The sequence below is a fragment of the Panthera tigris genome, chromosome A1, assembly GCF_018350195.1.
Source record: "Panthera tigris isolate Pti1 chromosome A1, P.tigris_Pti1_mat1.1, whole genome shotgun sequence".
Lineage (NCBI taxonomy): Eukaryota > Metazoa > Chordata > Mammalia > Carnivora > Felidae > Panthera > Panthera tigris.
In genome coordinates, this window is record NC_056660.1 from 70,089,954 (window position 1) to 70,115,782 (window position 25,829).

Genomic DNA, 25,829 nt, shown 5'->3' on the forward strand with positions numbered 1-25,829 from the left:
AAATCCACAAACCGCGAGATCATGATCTGAGCCAAAATCGGACACTTAACCGACTGAGGCATCCAGGTGCCCCTGGGCTTTCGTCTTTAAATGTTTTTTAATGTTTATTTATTTTTGCGCGCGCGCGAGAGAGAGAGAGAGCGCGAGCGAGCACGCTTGAGCTAGGGAGGGATGGAGAGAGAGACACCCACAGAATCTGAAGCAGGCTCCAGGCTCTGAACTGTCAGCACAGAGCCCTACACAGGGCCCAACCCATAACCCATGAGATCTTGACCTGCGCTGAATGAAGTCCGACGCTTAACCGACTGAGCCACTCAGGTGCCCCTGGGCTTTAGTCTTTAAATCAGTACATTACACATTTGGAAAATGTTGGTTCACATTGATAATTTAGTTGAACCCTAAGTTCAGTATATTTCTGTCTTTGACTTACTTCAGAAAGTTTTTACTGTGTAACTTGATTTTCAGCATAGATACCAGAGTTGATAGAGATAAAATAGCATGAACCTTTAGAAATCTGAAAGACCTTTAAAAGTATAGTGTTATGTTATGGAATTTTATTGTGAATGTAGCACTTCTTATTAACCTTTGCACTGAGACGTTTGGGGAGAGCATAATCATTTTCTAAATTATGAAACAATATATATCTGTGAAAAAACACAAGCAGTGTAGGAAAATATCAAGTAAAAAGTAAACATCTTCTACCACCCTCAACTTCTTTAATCCTGTTCCCCAGAGGTAGCAGTATTATTTCTCATGTGTTCCCAGATATTCTGTGCATATGCAGGCATATAACAGGAGTGTACCTGTTTAAAATAGTGCAACTAAAGTATTGTATTATATAAGTATTGTATTGTAATATATAAGTATATTATTCTGCAAACTTGCACATTTCTTTTCAGAAAATCTGGGCATTTGTCATGTAAAAGCACATCTGTAGACCTGTATCTACCTTATTCTTTTCATAAATGTGTAGTATTACATTGCATGAATGAACTGTAGTTTTTCCCCCCATGACATTTTTAACCTTACTACCTTTTAAACGATTACAATAACCGAATATTAGCTAATAAGCCAACCCATTTAGAGAACAGTTAATTAAGAATAGTTAATTTTCTTATCTAAATTGACAAATACTTTTAATTCATAATTTGGGATGTTGGAACACAATTTGAGGATTTTCTTGCCTTATTCTGTCCTGAGCTACTTCTTGATTCTTGAGACTAGTATTTGATACTAGTGCCAGGCACCGAATTCCCTTCAGCTATACTCTGCATGGTTTGTGCTTATACTTCTTGCCCAAATTTCCAGGTGTTTGTGACCTTTTATTTATAAAAGTATAATTATATAACTAGGTATCACAGTACTTATGTTTTCTAGCTTATTGGACAGAGAGGGGTCTTTGAAGGTATTTTAGTCTAGTGAGTTCTAATCCTGGATCTCAGCAAGCTAGCAGTGGGAGAATGTTTTTAAAAATTCAAAATCCTAACAGCTAGTGTAAATGTACCCATGTTAAAACTATATAGAATAACTTAAATGCCAAGCTTCTTTGCTTTTCACTACAATTTTCTGAATATATTGTGATAACATGGGTTATTCTGTTCTGATTGGAAACTCTGGGAATTTAATTTATTGGGGAAAAATTATTAGTGGATGAGGCTTCATTAATAGAAGTGTTTTATATGGAGCCCATGGAGGGTAAAGGAAAATAAGGGAAAGAAGTCCTAGATGGTAAAAAAAAAAAAAAAAAAAAATTGGGGCCAACCTTTATCCTTTTGAATCCTTCTTTTTCACTGTGAAGATTAAAAATAAGATTTTTAGTATTTTTGGTGTTATAAATTTAAATAAGTACTACTCCCTAACTTAGCAAGGCAGTAATTGAAAATTATATTCTTTAAATTTTATTACATTTATTTCCAAGTGTTTGTTGTTCTTTTTTTAAATGCTTCCTATTACCAGGAAAAGGTTATTGTGTCAAGGCATTATGTAAATGATAAATTTAGGATGCTTGCTTTAAAAAAGCCTCAATTGCTGCTTAATTTCTCTTTTTATAGCTAGCACTGTAATTTTTATGTAGTACTTTCTCTGCTATGAAAGCATAAAGGTATTATAATTAATATATTGTATATATTCATTGATTGCATTTCATCCTCTATCTAAAAAATTAAAGCAATTAACTGATTGTTTAAGCTACCAAAAAATCTGAATTATTTATTTTATGTAGCAGTGCTTTTATACTTCTAATATTTTATAGTCTTTTAATGGGAGCTGCTAGCCTGCTGGCTATAATAATAAGCAACTTAATAGTGAAGGTGATTCTAAAATTTGGTATATTGGGTACTATTAAATAGCATTTAAATGTGACGAGACATGTTTTATTAGGTCATTAATGTACACCTTGGGTGCATATAGAATCATAATTTTACTTCCTAAGGCATACATTAATTAACAAATAAAACATGCCCTGGAGTCATCTTATGACTGTAATATAGCTAGTATATTTTTAGTAATATTTTTTAATTTGTATCCTGTAGTGTGCTCTTGGCATTTGGGGACCACATGCTCGGACTTTAATGTAGTTTAGACAGTGCTACAGAATCTTATTCTTTTATTCTTTATTTTTATCCCCCCCCCCTTTTTTTTTTATTTTTTTTTTTTAACGTTTATTTATTTTTGGGACAGAGACAGAGCATGAACGGGGGAGGGGCAGAGAGAGAGGGAGACACAGATTTGGAAGCAGGCTCCAGGCTCTGAGCCATCAGCCCAGAGCCCGACGCGGGGCTCGAACTCATGAACCGCGAGATCGTGACCTGAGCCGAAGTCGGACGCTCAACCGACTGAGCCACCCAGGCCCCCCTTTTATCCCCTTTTTAAAAAAGTTCTTTGTCACTATAGCACTTTAAATTTTTGTTTCTCTTGTTTTATAGCAGCATTTCTTTTACACATAAGTTGGATTTACACAGCTTAATAGATTAAGACTGTAATTTTCACTTTTTCACTGGCCCTTAAGTTGAATATTTTTCCATCTTGCAGTTATGTTCTTCCCCTTTTTATTGAATTACCTAGTAGTAAAGGACATTTGCTTCTATGCTGTTCCATTAAATTGTTCCCAAGGAACTAGATACATTGCTTTGCACCTAATTTAGAGCTTTTGAGTGTTCTGCAAAAGGTAAATTATACTCAACGGATCTAGATAGTGATATTAAATTAGCAACTGCAGTAAATTAATTTATAAAACTCTCTTTCCTGTATACATTTATAGTTTCAATGAAGCTATAAAGTCTTTTTCTTCACTACAGCATATCAAATATTGGCATAATGCTATTGCCTATGAAATACTACATTTTATCAAAATTCTTTTGTTGTAGTTTTGACATCTGAAGGCATTTATAGATATCTAAATTCTGTGAAGTCGTAACACAGCTTTGAGCAGTATTTGTTAGTCACGTTTGATGATTTCTAACTTGACTTTTATTTCTGTGCTTAGGATTGTGGATAATATGCCTGTAACATGGTGTTATGATGTAGAAGATGGTCAGAGGTTCTGTAATCCTGGATTTCCTATTGGCTGTTACATTACAGATAAAGGCCATGCAAAAGATGCCTGTGTTATTAATGTAAGTTCGTGAAAAAAACCTCTATGCTACTTTTTAAAAATATGGTTTTTTTTGGTAGAAGGATTCAGTCTTTACCTGGACAAAATTGGTTACATTCATTGTATGAGTACAATTCACATGTCTGAAGCACAATTACTTAGATCTTTGACTTAAGCCAGATTAACAATATATAAATTTAACTCTAGCACTAAATAATTCAGGTTCAGTTCAGCATTCACTGAGTGTCTGTTACATGCTAAGCACTAGGCTAAGGGCTAGGACTTTGTATGTTCTGACTCTATTAAAAGTTAGACGCATAAATCTTATATATATTAAAAAAAAGGTTACCGGAGTGCCAAAAAGACCTCATTACAAGCCCATGAAATTTGTATTACAAATTCAAGTCCATAAAATAATATATTGCAAGAATTTAGTATTATACCTTTTCTTAAAAAGTAAATGCCTTTATAGCCATTCTTTTATATTTAAAAACAATAATAAAGATGTTACTATAGAAAGTATTAAAATTATTGGGGATGTGTATTAAATTTTGTGTAATCAGGTCAACCTGATTTAATCTCCTAATATGACCTGGTAGTAGAAGTTAGCATCAGCTTGATCATGAAACTGGTTTGGCTAATGCTTTTGGGAGAGTTGACTACACACACTTAAATTATTTAGGTTGTGGGTTTAGTCTGAAGTTATAAGTTTCAATTTTGAAATGTGTAAGTTTTGGTATGCTCATAACATTTAATATTCTAAAATTTATTTTGTAAGTTTTATCATAAGTGGAAAGATAGAAAATATTAGATGTGTTCTTTTTAACAGGTATTTATATGTAAGAATTAAAATATTAAAGAAGCATAATTTGTACTCTGCCAATTAATTTTGGCTTTTGGAGAGTTTCAGCTTAAAACTTAAACGTTTTTATAAGGAAGGACTAAAACTCTGTCCTAGCTCAAATTTTCCTACTTGTTGTGCCTCATGTTAAAGTTTTGTTTTGACTCTTGTGCAGCCAGTTTTCTACCTTTAAGTTTTGTTCCACAGTCAGAATTCCATGAAAGAGATACATTTTACATCTTCAACCATGTTGACATCAAAATATATTATCATGTTGTTGAAACTGGGTCCATGGGAGCAAGATTAGTGGCTGCCAAACTTGAACCAAAAAGGTAACTATACAAATAGATAAAAAGTGAATAAATGAGGGATGCATGGCCAGCTCAGTCCTCAGTCAGAAGAGCATATGACTCTTTATCTTGAGGTCATGAATTTGAGCCCCACATTGGGTGTAGAGATTACTTTAATTAAAATACAAAGGGGTGCATGGCTGGCTCAGTCAGTGGAGCATGTGACTCCTTATCTCAGTCATGAGATTCAAGCCACATTTTGGGCATAGAGCTTACTTTAAAAAATTAAATGAAAATAAAATAGTAAATAAGTAAATAAATGTGAGTGAAATTATTCCCAAAGAATAAATATTTGGGACCCAGTTAACTTTTTAAAAATCAGTATTCTGGCATATAATCTGACATCTCAGTATTGATTTTACTAAAACTCCCTTTAGTGTGATTTGTTACTGAGTTGTGGGTTGTCCAGAGAAGCCATATAAATATATTTTTTTTCCTGTTATGGTAAGTAGTCAAGCCAAAGTGTCTTTTGTTCTGTTTTTCAATCAGGAAGTTTTGACAGCTTTTCTGTGTCAGCCAGGAATGGAGAACGTGAGTGGTTGGTGCAGCATTCCCTCTTATAGTGGAAAAGCACTGCTTCCAATATTTGCAACTTGACCTCTCATCAGATGCCCAAATGAGCCGATTTCTTAAAGTAATCTCTACACCCAACGTGATCTTGAGCTCAAGAGTTCCATGCTCTAATGAGTGAGCCCACTGGGTGCCCCCTAAATGGGCTGATTAGTGCCATCTTTTCTAAAGTCTCCTTGCAGTGTTAGATGCCAGTATGTGACAAGTCAGTGAAAGAGCATCTCTTCAAGTTGTCAATAGTTTTAGTGTGAAAGTACCTATCAGTTATTTGTGAGATCCGTTTTTGATGGAGCATTCCATTTTTTTTTTCATGACTTCCCCTCAACCCCCACCCCCCCCATTGAATTAGTCTTTTTCCCATGCTACTGTTGGTTAAGAAATGCATGCCATTATTGGATGGCCGTTAATTTAAATTCACTCAGTGTTTGTTTTTATTGTTTTAAGATATTTAATGTTCTTCATATATAGTGCTTTCAAAAGTTTGTTTCTAATTTTGAATAATAATTTACATATACTTACAACTAAGCCCATTATTTATATAAAACAAATATTTGTACTATTAAATATGACATGAATAATTTCACCCTTGACTATCACTAGCATTGTAAAATACATACAAAATCTGTAACATTTACCCCATTTTTTCAACTGTTCTTTATCAGCATCTTGCCAAAATGTTTCCTCCCACAGCTTCAAACATACCCATATAGATAAACCGGACTGCTCTGGACCCCCCATGGATATAAGTAACAAGGCTTCTGGGGAGATCAAAATTGCCTATACTTATTCTGTTAGCTTCCAGGTGAGTTTGTTTTTATCTCTAGTGTAACTCAGAAATTCTAAATTCATACTATGTAAACTAATTAAAAATATTAATGATTAACCTTGTCAAATACATAAGCTTTTAATGAGCTGATTTGGAATAATTTGTCAGTGCACCAGGCAACATAATCACACTAAAAACTAAGTGTCCATTTAAATGAGAAGTATGGTTGATTAGAGAATTGAACCTGATTAAATGTTAAGTCATAAGAGATACATAGAAAGCAAAAGGTAGAAAAAGAAAATAGACGTAGAGGTCGGTTGGGGCATTTGGATGACTCAGTGGTTAAGCATCCGACTTCAGCTCAGGTCATGGGCTAGCTCACAGTTTGTGAATTCGAGCCCTGCGTTGGGCTCTTTGCTGTCAGCAGAGTCGGCTTTGGATCCTCGTTCCCCTTCTGTCTCTGCCCCTCCACTCATTCCCTGCCTCCCCCTCCCAAAAAAATAAATAAATAAACCTTAAAAAAGTCTTTAGTGGCACCTGAGTGACTCAGTTGGTTAAGTGATTCTTGATTTTGGCTCAGGTCATGATCTTACAGCAAGAGTTTGAGCACTACATTGAGCTCCATGCTGACAGTGCAGAACCTGCTTGGGATTCTGTCTCTCTCCCTCTCTGCCCCTTCCCATGCACGTTCTCTCTCTCTCTCACTCTCTCTCACTCTCTCCCTCTCTGTCTCTCTCAAAATAAGTAAATAAACTTTAAAAAAAAATCTTAAAAAAAAGAAGGACACCTGAGTGGCTCAGTCAGTTGAGTGACCATCACCAGTTCAGGTCATGATCTCACAGTTCGTGAGTTTGAGCCCCACATGGGCTTAGCACAGGGCCCACTTCGGATGCTCCGTCCCCTTCTCTCTCTGCCACTTCCCTGCTCATGCTGTCTCTCAAAAATAAAACGTTAAAAAATTTTAAAAATAAATAAAAGAAACAAGAAAATAAAGAAAACAGGCATAGAAGGTGGTATGAAAATGTCAAAGATTTATGCAACAGGCATTTGGGAGAGCAACACTTTTTTCTTTTAAAGTTTATTTTTGAGAGAGAGCAGGAGCAGGTGAGGGGCAGACAGAGAGGAGAGAAAATCCCAGTCAGGCTCCACCTGCGCAGAGCCTGACACAGGGCTTGAACCATGAGATCATGACCTGAGCCAAAACCAAGAGTCAGATGCTTAACACAACTGAGCCACCCAGGTGTCCCAGCAACACTATTTTTAAGTCTGGATTAATATAAACTTTAATTGAGAATTTCCTGATGGTAGATGATTTATATAGGTTCTTTGGGAATTCAAGGAAGTGTTTTCATTAATGGAGAAGTTTCTTAGGGAAGTAGAAGTTCATTTTATGAGAATCTTCGGCAGTATTCCTCCTCTTTTTTTATAAACTGTCTTGCCAATTGAATATAGTTGAGACATTTACTCTCCCTTTATAGTGTGTAATTTTGCAAACCTAGTGCAAGAAACACTGTGTATTTCTTTTTAGGTATTAAGAGTTCATTGTGGGTGATACCTGCCAGATGCTCAGTGTATCTAAATTATGACTCTGGTATCTCATTGACATGGATAGATGACATCAAAGAGCATAAAGAATAAGTTATGCCACTCAATTTTCTGAAAAAAATGAATACAGCTCTAAATTTTGGTATCTAAGTTAAACTTTTACTAGTTAAAATTTAAAGCAAGACTTTTAAAAAATACAGGTAACTAGGGACTTTTAGGAATTCTTACTGTTTTTATTTGCTGCTTAATCTCATTTTGATTTTCCCTGAGACTTGAGTTAGAGCTAAACTCTCTAAAACTCCTGACTAAACCAAGTTATGATAATGAGAAATTACATTTGTTAACTGAATGGAAGGTCAAGCTTTGAGCGGAAATGTTTGGATTCTTAATATACTTTGTCAGCAAATGCTTAAAGAGTTTTGTTTTGTTTTATCCCCCTAGGAAGATAAAAACATCAGATGGGCTTCTAGATGGGACTATATTCTGGAATCTATGCCTCATACCCACATTCAGTGGTTTAGGTAAGAGTACAGTGTTAATCCACTTTATGCTTTGTGCTTGTTCTGTGTTTTGTCCCTTTGAATATCACTTTCACTCTGTAATCCTCTCCAGTTATCCAGAAGTCTGGGCTTTTGAATTGGATAGACTTGTGTTCAATCCTGGCTTTAAATCATTGGTTGTAAGTCGGTCCAGGCCACCCAGTTTATCAGAGTCCATTTCTTTATGTGGAGTTACCTGCTTCACAAGACTGTTCTGAGGATTAACAGAGATAATGAAACAGAGCATCTGAGCACCTTACTGGAAGTGGAAGAGTGCTCAATGAACAGAAGCTACTGCTCATGTTATGTCTACTTACAATTACTCTCTCTTCAAAGCATGATTCAAAATTTTTGTTTGGAAAGCTACTCATGGTGCCATCACTCTTTTTTCTATTTTGTTGACGGCCTTTTGACACTCATTAATTTATTGAATAAATTTGTTATAATTTCTTGAAGATACAGACCTTTGTTGGTCCTTGCAGCATTACATTTATATGGGCATAGTGGTTATTTACTAATAATGGCCATAGACAAAAAAAAATTGTAGTTCTTGGGGCACCTGAGTGGCTCAGTGGTTTAAGCTTCTGACTTCGGCTCAGGTCATGATCTCACAGTTCCTGAGTTCGAGCCCCGCATCGGGCTCTGTGCTGACAGCTCAGAGCCTGGAGCCTGTTTTGGATTCTGTGTCTCCTTCTCTCTCTCTGCCTCTCCCCCGCTTGTGCGCTCGCTCTCTCTCTCTCTAAATAAACATTAAAAAATTTCTAGTTAACAAATTATAAGATTATTATGATAATTATATAAACTTCTGTATCCACTAGAAGGACACATAACAGAGCACAACTCATTGAATCTGTTGGATTTTTAGTCAAATTTTGATTTTGATCAATGTTGTTGTAATGTGCCTGAATAAACATTTTGAAAAGGAAATGAAGCTACAGATTAATCCTGACATGCTTATTCCTACAGTATCATGAATTCCCTGGTCATTGTCCTCTTCTTGTCTGGAATGGTGGCTATGATTATGCTACGGACACTGCATAAAGATATTGCCAGGTATAATCAGATGGATTCTACGGTGAGTGAAACATTTGAACTGTTCTCTAGTCTTCTGAGAGTAGTTCTTATTTTGTTCTTTGGAAAAGTTGAAATAATAGCTTTAGACAGAATCTGCCTCTAAAACATTCTTCTCAAAAGTTACCCTGAATTCACATTTTCAAATAAGAAGATGATCCTTAAGAGTTGGTATTCCTAGGGGCGCCTGGGTGGCTCAGTCGGTTGAGCGTCCGACTTAGGCTCAGGTCATGATCTCGCAGTCTGTGAGTTCAAGCCCCATATTGGGCTCTGTGCTGACAGCTCAGGGCCTGGAGCCTGCTTCTGATTCTGTGTCTCCCTCGCTCTCTGCCCCTCCCCCTCTCATGCTCTGTCTTTCTCTCAAAAAAAAAAAAAAAAAAGAGTTGGTATTCTAGTATATGTGCTGCCGAAGCGAACACAAAAGGGTTGGTATTCTATAGGGGCGCCTGGGTGGCTCAGTCAGTTAAGCGTCCAATTTCGGCTTAGGTCATGATCTCATGGTTCGTGGGATTGAGCCCCATGTCAGGACTGTGCTGATAGCTCAGAGCCTGGAGCCTGCTTTGGATTCTGTGCATGTCTCTCTCTGCCCTTCCCCACTCGTACTCTCTCTCTCTCCCAAAAATAAATTAAAAAAAGAAACATTAAAAAATATTCTCTAGAGGTCTTCTCTAGAAATTTAGTCACTCTAGCACTCAGAGCTGCACTGCTCACAGCTCCAGTTCTGTCCCCTCTATTCATGTATGTCCTGTCACCTCTCTCAGTCTTCATTCCCAGCATGCCCCCAGTTTGTGAAACAGCAAAGCTGAGTGGAATAACTCCCAGGCAATTTTTATTTGTGTGTTTAATTTTTCAAAAGTAATTTTAACTGAATTTTATCATCTCAACCTTTTGGTATATTCAAAGTAATTTAGTGTCCCAACTTCATTTATTCTCAAAGTGTATTTTTTTTAATTTTCGTTTTTTTATTTTTTTAGAGAGAGAGTGTGTGCAAGCAGGGGAGAGGGGCAGAGGGAGAGAGAAAGAATCTTAAGCGGGCTCCACACTCAGTTTAGAGCCTGATGAGAGGCTTGATCCCATGACCCTGAGATCATGACCTGAGTTGAAATTTGAGAGTCGGATGCTCTACCGACCAAGCCACCCAAGTGCCCCTCAAAATATTTTAAATTGGGGGCACCTCGTGGCTCAGTTAGTTAAGCATCCAGTTCTTAGTTTCGGCTCAGGTCATGATCTCGTGGTTCATGGGTTCAAGCCCCATATTGGGCTCTTTGATGACAACGCAGAGCCTACTTGGGATTCTCTCTCCCTCTTTCTCTGCCTTCCCTCACTCATGTGCTCACTCTCTCTCTCTGTCTCTCCCTCAAAATAAGTATATACTTGGAAAAAAAAGAATTTTAAGTTGTATAATGTTTTACATTTTATACTTTTTCATTTTATAGCAATTATTTCCACAGGACTCATAGTGACTTGTAATGAATACAAAAAACTCAGATTTTATGTTTTCTTTTCCTGATTTCTTGGCTTTTTCTTCTCAACTTTTCTGTCCTATTCTAATTAGAAAAAGAACGTGCTAGTATTTATTGTCTTTTTAGCATTTCCACCCTAAAGACTCTTTTTCATTATTTTTATTGATTATTAAATATTAAAATAATTTCAGAATACTCTCTCATAATTAGCAATTTCAAATGATTGCTCAGCTAATGGTATTTTTTTTCCTAATTTGTACAGAGGTGCCATGGGATACAGGCCAGGGCGACCCTGCTTCCACTTTTTCCTCTTCCATTCCTTTTTCCTCCCTTATTTTAGCGGTCAGAGCAGATCTGTTCAGATATAACTCAGATTGTTTCACTCCTGTTCACAGCCCTCCAGTAACTTCCCATTTCACTCAGCATGAAAGCCAGAGTCTTTACAGGGGCTAGTGTTGGTTCTGTTGAAATATTTTAGAAGTAGAGCTGAGGATTTGTTGAAGAACTGTATTCAAGGTGTTAAAAGAAGGAATCAAGGAGGATTCCAGGGTTTTGGGGACTGAACAGCTGGCAAGATGGAGCTTCTACAGGGTTGGGGGCCTGCAGAAAGAGCAAATATAGATGGGGAGAGAAAATCCATTCAGTTGTGGTTAATTCTGTTCAGGATGCTTGTTAAATAACCAAGTGGAACTGTTGTTTAGGCAATTGTATATGTATATCTGAGATCAGGGGAGCAGTTAGGGCTGGTGACACAAACTTCTTCATATGCTCATATTTAAGCCTACTGTACCTGGCAAAGTAGCCATGAAGTCTAATACCATTTGCTCATTTTGGAGATTAATAGACGTAGATGGGGAAAGGGTAGAGTGTGAGTAAAAATTAAGTCATCAATTTGGATCATAAAGTTTGACTAGAACTAGGTAAGTATCACATTATCTTTGTATTTTTTTTTAAAGTTTTTCAATGACTGTATTTATGGAACTTAACATACAACATTCCTTTAAAAACAATTCAAGAAAACTATATAAAGCTCTGTGAGTCAAACTTTATAACATAAAGCTTGGGAATAGAAATCAATATTAACATTTGTAAGTTTAAAAAAAATTTGTATCAGCATATTCACCAGTGAACAAACTGTATAGCTGTTTTGGTGACCACATATCAATTAAACAAGTTCATTCCCTTTTTAGGAGGATGCCCAGGAAGAATTTGGCTGGAAACTGGTTCATGGTGATATATTCCGTCCTCCAAGAAAAGGGATGCTGCTGTCAGTCTTTCTGGGATCAGGGACACAGATTTTAATAATGACTTTCGTGACTCTATGTAAGTATTAAGTGACAATTAAAAAATAGAAAATACTTTTCTAAATAGTTTAGAAAAACAGTTTTCATAAGTGAAGTAGCTAGACTAGGTTGTATCTAAGAGTACTTTTGGCTTTTACATCTGTGTGCTCTGGCTATACGTTTCTTGGGGCAGTGTTAGCTGTGCTGGAAAACTGTGACTTCATATCTCCTTTACAGCTGCACAGAGACCAAGCCTTTGTCAAGGAGTTGGAGCTGGAGATGATTAGGTACCTGAAGACCATCTGGGTCTGAGTCTGGGTGGCTTGGAACCAGGGTCATGTAGGATGACTGTCCCATGCCGCCAGGAGCAGTAGGATCAGGATTCCAGGATGTTTTTGGCTTCTACTGAGAGAGACCAAAAGAAAAAGAGGAACTTTCTTTCTGTAGCTTTGTTCCAGAGAGATCTTCCCACACAAAAAATAGCTCCTCCTTGTGCCACCTGAAAATCTTCACAAGTGTTATTACTTAAATGCTTGTCAATTAGGACAACTTTTTTTTTTTTTTTAAGTGTTTGTTTATTTTTGAGAGGGAGGGAGGGAAGGAGAGGGCCCAAAGCAGGCTCTGCACTGAGAGTGCAGAGCCCAGGGTGGGGCTCAAACCCATGAACTGTGAGATCATGACCTGAGCCAAAGTCAGACGCTTTGGATGAGCCACCCAGGCACCCCTAGAACAACCTTTTAAAAAAGAAAAAAATAGCTCCTCCTCCCCCCCCCCCCCCCCAGAGTTATTGATTAGCCTGGGAATACAGTATTTTTTCAGTTTTTCCTAATTGTGAGAGAAAAAAAATGTTCATGGAATTTTCTAAATTTTGCTTTTATTTCCCTTATGTTTCCTTTATTGGTCCTTCTACTGATGAACAGTAACAAATGAATTTTTACTATAAGTACATAAGTAAATGAAACAAATGAATTATTACTGGAAGAATTCAGAAACCACTGACCTTTTAATAATTTTTTTTAATAAAATTTATTGTCAAATTGGCTAACATACAGTATGTACAGTGTGCTCTTGGTTTTGGGGGTAGATTTCTGTGATTCATTGCTTACATACAACATACATACATACAACGGTGAGAGTACATGAGTGAGGGAGGGGCAGAGGAAGAGGGAGGGGGAGAGAGAATCTTAGCAGGCTCCATGCCCAGCAAGGAGCCCAACATGGAGCTCGATCTCGTGACTGTGAGATCATGATCTGAGCTGAACTCAAGAGTAGGACATTAAACCGACTGAGTCACCCAAGTGATCCTAATAATTTTTTTTTTAATGTTTATTTATTTTTGAGAAACAGTGCGAGTAGGGAAGGGCAGAGAGAGAATGGGAGATACGGAATCCGAAACAGGCACCAGGCTCTGAGCTGTCAGCACAGAGCCAGATGCGGGGCTTGAACCCACGAACTGTGAGATCATGACCTGACCTGAAGTCGGAAGCTCAACCGACTGAGCCACCCAGGCACCCTGCTCCTAATAATTTTTTAATGAACATTTGTTCTTATGTTTGATTGCATATTAAATATATAATGCTAAAATCATTTTATGTTAATAAAATCGTTCCAAATTTTTTGATGGAATAACTATATAAATACTTTACAAAGAGGATTCACACTTCCAAATATCTGGCACCTGAATAAGTTTGAGAACCATTGATGTGTACCTTTAGGTATACATCACTTTGAAGCCTAACCTGAAGATTAACTAGAACTAGTATCTTTATTTAGATAAGGAGATACAACTATGATGGGGAGGGCTAAAATTCTTAAGTATATTATACTGAAGAGGGTAGGTTGGGAGAAGGCATCATGACAGAGGTTTGGACACAACCAGAGGATAGCGTGAAAGCTAGTTGGGGATCACTAGATCCCCAGAGAGCCAGGGTAGAGCTGGAGGAGCAGAATGGATGCCTTAGGATAAAATGTTGCTTGAAAATTTTATTGGGAGTTGCCTTCAGTCATCACCTGATCTTTGTTGGAGTCTGCTAGAAAATGAACTTGTAAGGAAGGAAAGTTTCAGAGCGCCTGGGGATCATGTTCCTTAAATGCTCAAATATGAACTCTCTCCTCCAGAACAGTCCATTTCTTAGTCTTGTGGGGATTGGGGGGGGGGGGTGCATTTTGGTTGAAAATCTGATCGGTTTCCTGCTGATCATGAGTTTCTAGTCTTGCCCCTTGGTTGGTGTTGATGAGAACGTGTGAGTGGACATGTGCCTCATTATGTATACCTCAGAGAAATACATGCTCCTGGGGTTAGAAAACCACTTGAATTTCTTTCTGAGAAAAGTCATACCTTCTGAATTCCAGCTTAAAGCCAGGAATGTCTACAAATACAAGGTAGTATTTTTATTCTTATTAGGTAGGTTATATAAGGAAGAAAAATAAAACTAACCAATTAAATAAGGGGAGAAGCCAGAATTTCCCTGAGTCAATGACCAAGTCCTTCAGTAACTTGTGTTCAGAAAGCTAATAGTATTATGAAATGTTTTTTGTTTTATTCATTGATCAGATTCTATCTTGTCTCTTGTGTTTGAAGGTTATAGTTCTCACTCTAGAGGACCCAGTATTGTTTTTAAAGTGGGAATATTTCATGGTGGGAATGTCTATATTCATATTAATTTTAATGTTTATTTTTTATTTTTATTTTTTTGAGAGAGAGCATGAGTGGGGGAGGAGCAGAGAGAGGGAGACACAGAATCCAAAGCAGGCTCCAGGCTCTGAGCTGGACTTGGGGTCTGAATGCACAGACTGCAAGATCATGACCTGAGTCAAAGTTGGATGCCTAACTAACTGAGCCACCCAATTTTAAAATCTCAGAAGAGCTGAACAGCTGAAAGCACTTGTGAGCATCCAGTCAGCCTTCCCTGATGACAGGAAAGGTGGGGTCTTGTGGACGCTACAAGAAGCATCCAAAGTAGAGGTTGCTTTATTTATGATCCTATTGGTGAAGTACCTTAAAATAGTGCTAAGATTTAGCATGGCCATAGGTAAGATAGTGTATTCATGAAATTGTATTTGGTTTCTTGTTTAAAAAATGAAAGGGGTCTTCAGTCACTTCACAACAAAGGAAACTAATAAAATTTATAACTTAAAGCTACTTATTTTTTAGTTTTCGCTTGCCTGGGATTTTTGTCACCTGCCAACAGAGGAGCATTGATGACTTGTGCTGTGGTCCTGTGGGTGCTGCTGGGCACTCCTGCGGGCTATGTTGCTGCCAGATTTTATAAGTGTAAGTAAAAGTCACGCTGACTGTCAGGCTAGGAACCTACTCTGCTACATCACTGCATCTGTTCTTGAAACAATATGTTTTATAGGTGTGTATCTTTATTTAAAAGAAACTTGTAAAGCAGATGGCCATCTCTAGATTTATTTGTTAAAAACTGTTTGAACAGTGAGGTAAGCAAATTTAGGTGTTGCTTGTCCACAATCCCCCTTGTCCTTTTTCTTTTACATTTTGACAAAAGAGATTTGACTGAACAACTTAGATTTGCTACATTCATAGAAACATATATAGACTAATAAAGGAAGAAAGTATACTTATGAGTATCACTGATTTATTAACTAAAACAAGTAATACATATAGTAACACTTTCCTTACATAAAGAGGTTGTGCTATAATTGCATCAATTTAATATTTGGAAAAATAGACTGTACTTAAACTAAGATTGCACTATTTTAAAGAGCCCTGAAGTAATTTAATTTGCTTTTATAATGTAATTAGTGGTAATCTGTTGTATCCTTGCTTTCTAAAAGAAAAATAAAGTTGAGTGAAAAAAAAGCATCAGGGCCACAGAGTAAGGATGGGATCTGACTAGATGGCTAGAAAAAGCAGCTTTGCTAGGGGCAGTGAATGCCAGTGTTTGCTGTGGAATTCTGAAGTCTATCGAGATAGTCTCATAGCTAATCTGTAATTTAAAGTGACAGGGAGGAGGTAAAAAAATCCTATCCTCTGAAAACTGTAAGACACTGATGAAAGAATTGAAGATAATGGAAAGACATGTTCATGGATTAGAAGTAATATTGATAAAATATTCATACTACTGAAAGTAATCTACTGGTTCTGTGCATTCCTTATCAAAATACTAAGAGTATTTTTCACAGAACTAGAAAAAATAACCCTAAAATTTGTATGGAATCATAAAAGACCCTGAATATCCAAAGCAATCTGGAGAAAGAACAAAACTGGAGGTATCATGATCCAAGATTTCAAGGTACATGACAAAACGGTAGTATGGTGCAGTACAGTATGGTGCTGGCACAAAAACAGACACACGGATCAGTGGAACAGAACAGAAAGCCCAGAAATAAACTCACACTTAATATGGTCAATTAATCTGCGACAATGAGGCAAGAATATATAATGGGAAAAAAAGACAGTCTCTTTAAAAAATGGTGCTGGGCAGCACATGGAAACTGGACAGCTACATGCAAAAGAATGAAACTGGACTACTTTCTTGCACCATACACAAAAGTAAGCCTAAAAAGGATTAAAGGCCTAGATGTGAGACCTAAAACCACAAAACTCTTAGAAGAGAGAACACAGGCAAGTAATCTCTTGGACATTAGCCTTAGTGGCATATTTATGTTGTTTCCCCTGCCATCCCTCAGGCAGGGGAAACAAAAGCAAAAATAGAACTATTGGAACTATACCAAAATAAATATTATTGTCCATTTGCACAGTAAAACACAAATATCTTCTATGATTTTGCTTATGTAGAGTCTAAAAAAACAGAACAAACAAAAAAATGGACCCTTAAATACAGAGAACAGACTGGTGATTGCCAGAGGGGAGGTTGTTGGGGAGATGGGTGAAATAGATGAAAAAGGATTAAGATGTACAGACTTTCAGTTGTAAAATAAATAATTCACGGAGGTGAAAAATACAATATAGGAAATGTGGCCAATAATACTGTTGTGACAGATGGTGACTACACTCTATCATAGTGAACATCGAGTAATATATAGAATTGGGGAATCAGTTTGTTGTACACCTGAAACTAATATAACATTGTGTCAGTTATATACGTCAGTAATAAATTGGGGAAAAAAGGGCCCACCAAAAGCAAAAACAAACAAACAAAATGGAAGATGGGACAGAACTACGGTTGATGTGAAGAAGGTTTGAGGTAAAACACAGGTTACATAGGCAGCCCTAAAAGTGACGTTGGCTAGACTCAACTCCAAGTAGAAATATTTGTTAGAGTTTGCCAGGTACAGTGCTCTCTGAAAATGAGACGTGCTATATGTATGTGTGTCTGTGTTTTACTTTTTGTGTATTTTGTCCCAAGTTTTTTTTTCTTTTTCATCCTTTCCTAAAAGACAGAGGGTTGTGGGTGTCACGTGTAGTTTAACACACATGAGCTGAGCCACAGTTGGACCCCTACCTCCCATGCAGCACTCCCTCTTTCTCAACCATGCTGGCCTTTTTTCTGTATCTTCACACCTGCCCCAGGAACTCCCCGTGTCCTGTTCCCTGTGTGAGAAGCTCTAGCTCATGCTCCCTCCCAGCCCAGACGCAGTCCCTCTTTAACTCCTGCTCCATCCTTCAGATCCCCCAGCTGCCCATTAATCAGGCAGAACATTCAAGAGGTGCTGTCATGTGGCCCCAGTCACAAAATGCTTCATTTTATAGAATCATTTCTAATGTTTCAAAAATATTATTTGAATTTTGATTGGAATTGTATTAAACCCTGAATTAATAATTTCATAATAGTCTCTTAATCAGTAATGCTACAAATTCAAATCACATGTATATAATTTGTCATTTTGTTTTAAGGCAAGTGGTACTTATAAACTATTAAAACTTTTTAAAGAAATCAGAGCTGTTCTCACACCTCATCCAGTTTCATCTTCAGCTTTTAAGCTGGAAGCAGAAAACCATTTTTTACTCTGTGTACTTGAAAAAAAAGTTAAGTGGGGAAAAGAAATTAGAGAGGGCAAAGCATATTAAAAAGTTCATGAGCAAATTTGTTCTGTCAAGTGGCCATAACTGTCCTACTCTTCTCAGTCACCTGATCTGACATACCCAAGCCCCACCCCCACCTCTAGCCCCTCCCAGTAACTGCAGTGGTACATGAGCCCTGAAGATTTAGACCTGCTGTGGAAACTTAAATGTGTTGCACTTGAGGCTTGCAGGTTCCTAGTTGTATAACAGATTTTGAAACTGGCCACAAGATAAAGGAGAATCCTCAGTATGCCCTTTCTCTACCCAGTTCCATGGATTGGAACTGGCCTAGAACCTAAGGGTTTGTTTTATTTTGAAGTAGAAAAAAAAAGATTGGAAAAGAAGTGGTCTGAATGACCTTCCTCTGATACTAGATTTATGCTGAAGCAAACATCTTGAGAGCAGGGCTTATCCAGCAAAGTTTGTGATGTGCATCTCTGGTCTGCATCACCTAGGGATACCACATCATTTGCTAGTGTGATTTTCTAGGAGTGGTACCCAATGCTGTCTGAAAATTTGTTTAATGCCAGACAAATATGGTCATTTGGTTTGCTTTGAAGAAAAGTCTGTATGGCATACCACTTTTGTTTTCTTCCACAGCCTTTGGTGGTGAGAAGTGGAAAACAAATGTTTTACTGACGTCATTTCTTTGTCCTGGGTAAGTGAACGTTTCAATAGTAATTGTCTTACATAGTCATATTTTAGTTCCCAAATTTTCAACCTCTTAGGTCTTTAATCTTCTCTGTCTCTAAACTGTGTACACTAGAAAATGAATTTAATTTTTTAAAAAGGGATAAAAAATGAATATTTAATAAACGTTTGCGGAATGACTTCCACCTGCTATGTCTGGAAAAAGTATCTTTGGACATAAGAAATTTGTAGATTCCTTTTCTTAAAAGTCTGTTTCTTAGTCTGTGTGAGTTGGTCTGGCATGTTGTTATATAAGGCTGCATTGAAAGCTTTTGACCTAATCACAAGAAGGTGTTTTCGCTTGCAGATTATTCAGGCAAGCAAACATTTTCAGATTTCTATCAAAAGTATTGCCACTCTTAAGTAATCTAAGTTTCCACTGATAGATGAATGGGGTAAAGAAGATGTGGTAACACACACACATATACACACAACGGAATATTACTCAGTTAAAAAAAAAAAAAAAATGAGTTCTTGCCATTTGTGACCTCATGGTCGACCTAGTGCTAAGTAAAATAAGTCTGAGAAAGACAAGTACCATGTGATTTCACTCATTTGTGGAATCTAACAACAAATGAACAAACAAAACAGAAGTAGACTCATAAATATAAAGAAAAAATTGGTGGATGCCAGAGGGGATAGTTGGGGAAAGGGATGGGCAGAATAGGCCAAGAGGATTAAGAGTTACAAACTTCAGTTTAAAATAAATAAGTGATAGAGATGAAAAATAGAGCATAAGGAATATATTGTACTAACAGTATATGGTAACAAAAGGTGACTTTACTTATGGTGAGCACTGAGTAATGTACAGACATTGTCAAATCACTACATTGTACACCTGAAACTAATATAACATTGTCAACTATAATTGAAAGATAAAAAATTTTTTTTAAAGTAGTGCCACTTTATTTAGAGTTTATTCCATTAAACAGAGTAATATATAGCAAAAATTTTTTAAAATGACAATCACGTTTAAAAAAAATAATTGTGACCCTTTGGAAGATAGCTTTTGATATCAAGTATCTGATCGGTGTCTGGTCCTAGAAATAGAACCCACTTTTTTCCCAACTCCCAGATTTCTGGTGGACAAGAACCAGCCTCTGAGCAGTTAGCAGCAATAGTGAAATCCAAAGGTTAAATCTAAAAGCCAGGCCATTCCATTTGCAGGCCAGAAACGAAAAAGTAACAATAGTTGCATTGTTTATACATGTTTTGGGTAAATATTCCCTCAGATAGTTACCTCCATTGAAGAATGACTTTATTTATTTATTTATTTATTTACTTATTTACTTATTTACTTATTTACTTATTTATTATTTTAGAGAGAGAGAGGGTGAGCAGGGGAGAGGGGCAGAGGGAGGGAGTGAGAATCTTTCTTTTTTTAATGTTTATATTTGAGAGAGAGAGAGAACACAAGTGGGAGAGGAGCAAAGAGAGAGGGAGATGCAGAATCTGAAGCAGGCTCCAGGCTCTGAGCTGTCAGCACAGAGCCCGATGTGGGGCTGGAACTCTGAAACTGGGAGATTATGACCTGAGCCAAAGTCAGACGCTTAACCAACTGAGCCACCCAGGCACCCTGATGTATTCAGATTTTTATGCTTTTTCTCCAGCCAAATCCTTTGTCTTCTTTCCCATCAACTAAAGAAGTACTCCTTCTTCCCAAGACAAGTCAGCAGTCTGTGATTTCCTTCAGAAACTTGCCTTTCAGACATTCCTCCTAATCTCTGGCATCTTCTATTTCTCAGTGTTCTGTTCGTGTTTCATCGTCTTTCCTACAAATATACTAGGTTCCCAAATCCTAAAATGAGCTTCTCCATAAGCATCTTCCCCTCTACTATCTTCTTTCTTTTACATTCCCAACAAACTGCCTTGAAAACATATTCCACACTCCTTTATTCTCATTTTCTTCTCAGCATACATTCACAACGTAAACCCACATACTCTTTCTTGCCCTATGACTTTAGTGAAAACTTCTCTCAAATACCAATGATATTCGCATTTCTAAATCTAGAAATCATTTTCTCTGTCTTCACTCTATCTCTCTACATTGTCTAACATTGGGATACTTTCTCCTTGAAATGCCTTTCATTTTTTGGCTTCATAGAAATTATCCTAATCCAGTTCTTTTATATCTCTGATCAGCCCTTCTTTGATTTATCTTCATGCCACCCTTAAAAGTGGGTGTTCATTTAAAAAAAAAAAAAACAAAAAAAACCTGTTAGGTTTTCACCAGAAGGATAGTGAGGTAATGAATGAGGGAAAAGCCAGGGTTGGGGGAGGAGAAGCACATAAGAGTGTACCAGGAACCCAAGGGGGCAGGGAGAATTGGTGTTTGCCTAGGAAAAGAAGTACCATTTAATGACATGAAATTAATTCAGGTAATTTTATGTAAATACCTACATATAATTATTACAGTAGACACAACAAAATGGTATTTGATAATATTAAACATCGTTTCCAAATATAAAAATTATTTAATGGAGGGGCATGTGGGTGGCTCAGTCAGTTAAGCATCCAACTCTTGGTTTAGGCTCAAGTCATGATCTTACCTTTCATCAGATCGAGCTCCAAATTGGGCTCTTTGCTGACAGTGTGATTGCTGCTTGGGATTCTTTCTCTCCCTCTCTTTGCTCCTCCCCCACTTGTACACACTCACGCTCCACTCTCTTAAAATAAATAAATTAAAAAAAAAAGGATTGAATGGAGAGAAATGCTTCCTTATATTAATAAAAATCTCATATTTAATTGTGATATAATTTGTATACAGAGAACAAGTTTCAGCTATAAAACAACAACAGAAAGGAGTATTAGCAACAGAAAACCTTCACAGTATGAGATACAAATTCACCGTGTTACTTGATCAGAGTATTGACTGCATGAGGGGTTTGGCAATGTGCTGCAGCTACTAGCACAGAAAACATAGAAATAGACCATATATTCATGGAAGCAGCTAGATGTGGTATCACCAATCAGAGGAAGTGTTAGATGATGCTCATACTTGATTGTGTATATAAAGGAAGAAAAATTCTGTTCTTACCAGTCACACACACAATCAGTTCCAAGGGGATTGTGATCTAAATGTAATGGGGTTAACAGTTGGAAGAAAATATGGAAGAGTGTCTTCATGGAAGTGCCTGGCTAGCTCAGTTGGTGGAGCATCTGACTCTTGATCTCGGGGTTGTGAGTTCAAATCCCACGTTGGATGTGGAGATTGCATAAAAAAGTAAAATCTTTAAAAAAAACAAAAAAGAGGAGTATGTTCATGATCCCAGGTTAGGAAAGACTTTCTTCTCTTAAATAAGTTACACAAAGGATAAAGGGAAAATTGACAACTGGTCACATTAAAAACTGTGTGGGGGGAATGTAGAAACAATTATCATGTGATTACAGCCATATGTTTTAAAATGTACTCAGAGAAAAAAGACTGAAGGGAAATTAAGTATACATATTCATTTGTTTGGGGTTCATAAAAAGCCGTTAACTCAGAGAACGGGATATTTAACAAGGAATTATTAGTAGCTAGAGTATATAAATAACTCACATCTATAACTTTAGAAAAGACGTACACCCCAAATGAAAAGTGAGTAGTAGATGTAACCACCAAGTCACAGAAATAATAACTATAAAACCAATAGACACAAGATGCTCCACAGCATTTGTGAACAGGACTTAAACAATAAATTTGACAATCCAAAGCACGATGAAATACATAAAGAGGTAACTTTCTTAAGCTACTGGTGGGAATTTCAGTCAGGCAAAACCAATCTGAAGAGCAATTTGGTAATTTCTAGAAAGTAATTTTAAATTCATATACCCCATTACTCAGCAACTTCATTTTCTTTGTATGTGACACAGAAATTGTAATATTAATTACATATGATTGGTACTATATCATTTTGCTTCTGACTCAAGTTTTACCCAAAAGCCTATTGTATCTTTCAGGATTGTATTTGCTGACTTCTTTATAATGAATCTGATTCTCTGGGGAGAAGGATCTTCAGCAGCTATTCCTTTTGGAACATTGGTTGCCATATTGGCCCTTTGGTTCTGCATATCTGTGCCTCTAACGTTTATTGGTGCATACTTCGGTTTTAAGAAGAACGTAAGTTTATGTGTTCATTTATTCAAATAAATTTCAGCTATGAAAATTAGCATATGCCACCTTAAAAGATAGAACAGTGTCTTAAAAAAAAAATGTCTAAAAGATACACACTTACCCTATGGGATCTGGATTTCATAGAAAATTGATGACCTCTTAGTTTGATTGCAGTCATTCTTAAAAATAGTATTATTTTGGGTGTGGTAGAGAAGTCACAGATATAAACTTAGGTTTCAAAGTTTTGTAAGTAAATGGAAACTGTAGATTAATAGACAACGAAATGCTAAGTTAAACTATTGAAAACTTTTTTTAGTGTTTTAACTTAGTGCATTAAGTGTTTCTACATTACTTAACAAAGTAAACCAAGAATATGGGTTAGGAGGAAAGCTGTAAGAAAAGTGACTATAAAGTGACAGTGGTAATTTTTTTTAACATGTAGCTTTGCAAAAAATTTTCTATGGTTTTCCTCCTAATATTTCCTGCTAATATTCAAAGCTCAGTCCTTCCCTGCCTCCAGTCTTTCTCCACCTCTGCTGCCTCCTTTTGCCCACAGGCTAAGAGGAAAATGGAAATTTTTTCTTTTCTTTTTTTTTTTAAATTAGTCCCCCCCCCGCTTTTTTTTAAGGTTTGTTTATTTTGAGAGAAAGAGAGAGTGTGTGAGTGGGGGAGGGGCAGAGAGAATCCCAGGCAGGTTCTGCACTATCACTGCGATCCCAAAGGGGGACTTGAACCCACAAACAACAATGTGATCACGACCTGAGCCGAAGTCGGATGCTTAACCGACTGAGCCAGCCAGGCACCCTGAGAATTTAGTGTCCTTCTCACTTCACTGTCCTTGCTTTTCTCTGAGAACATCCAGTCCACAAGGTTAAAAGAGATAATGTATTGCCATACACTTTGTGAAGGGGACCCAGAATGTCCTGGAAGAAACTGCCATTGATTCATTGTCTCCACTGCACCTACCATGCCAGCCTACTGTAAGATTTTTCAATTCTTTGGCATTTTGCTTAATTTACAATTCTAAATCTGTATAGCATAAAAAAAAAATATATATATATAGCACAAATAGTGACCTGGCATGATTTAAAAATTTTGATTACATAAATAAGTATTTGACATTCTAAAAATATTCCTGTTAAAAATACAAACACTGAAGAACAATCTAATGATTTTCTATCTGTATATCTATTTCACAGAAGTATATTCTCAATGAGACTACCAGTTATACGTTTTTTTTTTTTTTTTTAAGAATTTATTTATTTTGAGAAAGAGAGTGCGTATATGCAAGTAGGGAGGGATAGGGAGGACAGGGAGGGGGAGAGAGAGAGAGAGTGAGTGAGTCAGAGTCCCAAGCAGACTCCACCCTGTCAGTGCAGAGCCCACCATGGGGCTTGATCCCATGAACTGTGAGATCGTGACCTGAGCCAAAATCAAGTGTCAGACTCTTAACTGACTGAGCCTCCCAGGTGCCCTACCAAGTTTTAAGTTTTGAGATGTCATCACAAAAACTATAAAAGTATGCTTTTGTAATTTTTTGCAAGAAAATGAATTTCTGTATCTGTACCCCTGTTTCCCCTCGGCTGTGTTTTTGGTGCTTTAGATTTCATTTATTTTTATACTACCATGTGGTATGTTACAAAAGGGAGAATATTATCAGTATCTTATGGTCATAAAGCTTCATATAGCCAGTCATTGTTGCCTTTATGTTCTTAAATCTTAGTAGAATTGAACAATTTTAGTAAAGATGATATTGCCCATCTCCAAATAAAAATTCATCGACAGTAACTTCAGAATCAGCTAATTTCTTACAATAATTATGTCATTAAAAGGGAAAACCTAACATTTCCTTTGTCTTAACTGTTATTTTTAAGTACTATATTACTTCCTTCTATGTATTTCTTACTTTACCTAAAGCCATTAATGGATAACTGCTGGAAACAGTGATGGCTTGTTCCACTAGACAGACTGAACATTGTACCTGATAGTATCTGGGGTCATTGCTTCTAAATACAAAATTCAGTTTGATGACTTAAGTAGACTTATATTGCCAATACTATCATCATGGAAGCTGAGAAAAAGCAGGCAGATAATCTAACATAGAGAAAAATTTTTTAAATAGATAAATATTTATGAATCCTTTCTTTTTTTTTTTTACTAAAGGCCATTGAACATCCAGTTCGAACCAATCAGATTCCACGTCAGATTCCTGAGCAATCCTTCTACACAAAGCCGTTGCCTGGTATTATCATGGGAGGGATTTTGCCCTTTGGGTGCATCTTTATACAGCTTTTCTTCATTCTAAATAGTATCTGGTAAGCTAAGAGTGAAGTCGTCTTATCCCCTTTCCCATTACATGTAGTATTAGCTTTCTCTTTTTGTTTATCTGGATGGATGACTATTTGTATCTTATACATGTAAAATCTCCAGTAATCAGAAATCTTAAGAGCCAAAGGTTATTTTATCTTTTCTATATGAGAAAAAGAATAAGTGATAACAGCTGTTACTAATTGAGTGCTTATTAATTCTTACTTTTACTTCTGACTTAATCCTCAGACCTCAGTGGGGTGGGTATTTATCCCCATTTTACAGAGACAGAGGTGAAGCTTTGGATATTAAGTAATTTACCTGTGTCACACGGCTACTATGTGACAGAAAATTAACCTGTCTCCCCATACCTGTGTTCTTAAGTAACTGATCTGTACTGCTTCAGAGAGAAGATACTCTGAGCCCTTGATATAGGGGATTTGATTTGATCAAGCTTTGGGAGGAGGGTGGAGGTAGATGACGTTCAAAGTTCTTACTAATCCCAAGATTCCTTCATTCTCTTGATTTCTTATTTGCATGGAAAAACTCATGGTGCTAATTCTGAGCCACTTCATTAGGGTATATACACTGCAGTGTGTTATCGTAATATGACCACAGTGACATGTTACAGCAAGTACCAAGGTTTGCAGTAACATGGAGTCAGCATTGAATGTGAGCTTTTTAGTGATTGGAACAGATCTTTCCTTCCCGATTGTTACAACATTTT

The 25,829-nt window shown here is 36.8% G+C and overlaps 1 protein-coding gene across 1 annotated transcript in view; it reads left to right on the forward strand.

Annotated features, from left to right (window-relative positions):
• Positions 1–25,829, forward strand: part of TM9SF2 (transmembrane 9 superfamily member 2) — a 72,102-nt gene that overhangs the window by 38,266 nt on the left and 8,007 nt on the right. Inside the window, exons 5-14 of the mRNA XM_007098411.3 lie at positions 3,485–3,614; positions 4,641–4,765; positions 6,044–6,155; positions 8,106–8,185; positions 9,170–9,278; positions 11,928–12,060; positions 15,175–15,294; positions 18,610–18,667; positions 22,642–22,801; positions 24,959–25,110. Of these exons, the coding sequence (XP_007098473.1) occupies positions 3,485–3,614; positions 4,641–4,765; positions 6,044–6,155; positions 8,106–8,185; positions 9,170–9,278; positions 11,928–12,060; positions 15,175–15,294; positions 18,610–18,667; positions 22,642–22,801; positions 24,959–25,110 (1,179 nt within the window). The remainder of the gene's footprint in view (positions 1–3,484; positions 3,615–4,640; positions 4,766–6,043; positions 6,156–8,105; positions 8,186–9,169; positions 9,279–11,927; positions 12,061–15,174; positions 15,295–18,609; positions 18,668–22,641; positions 22,802–24,958; positions 25,111–25,829) is intronic.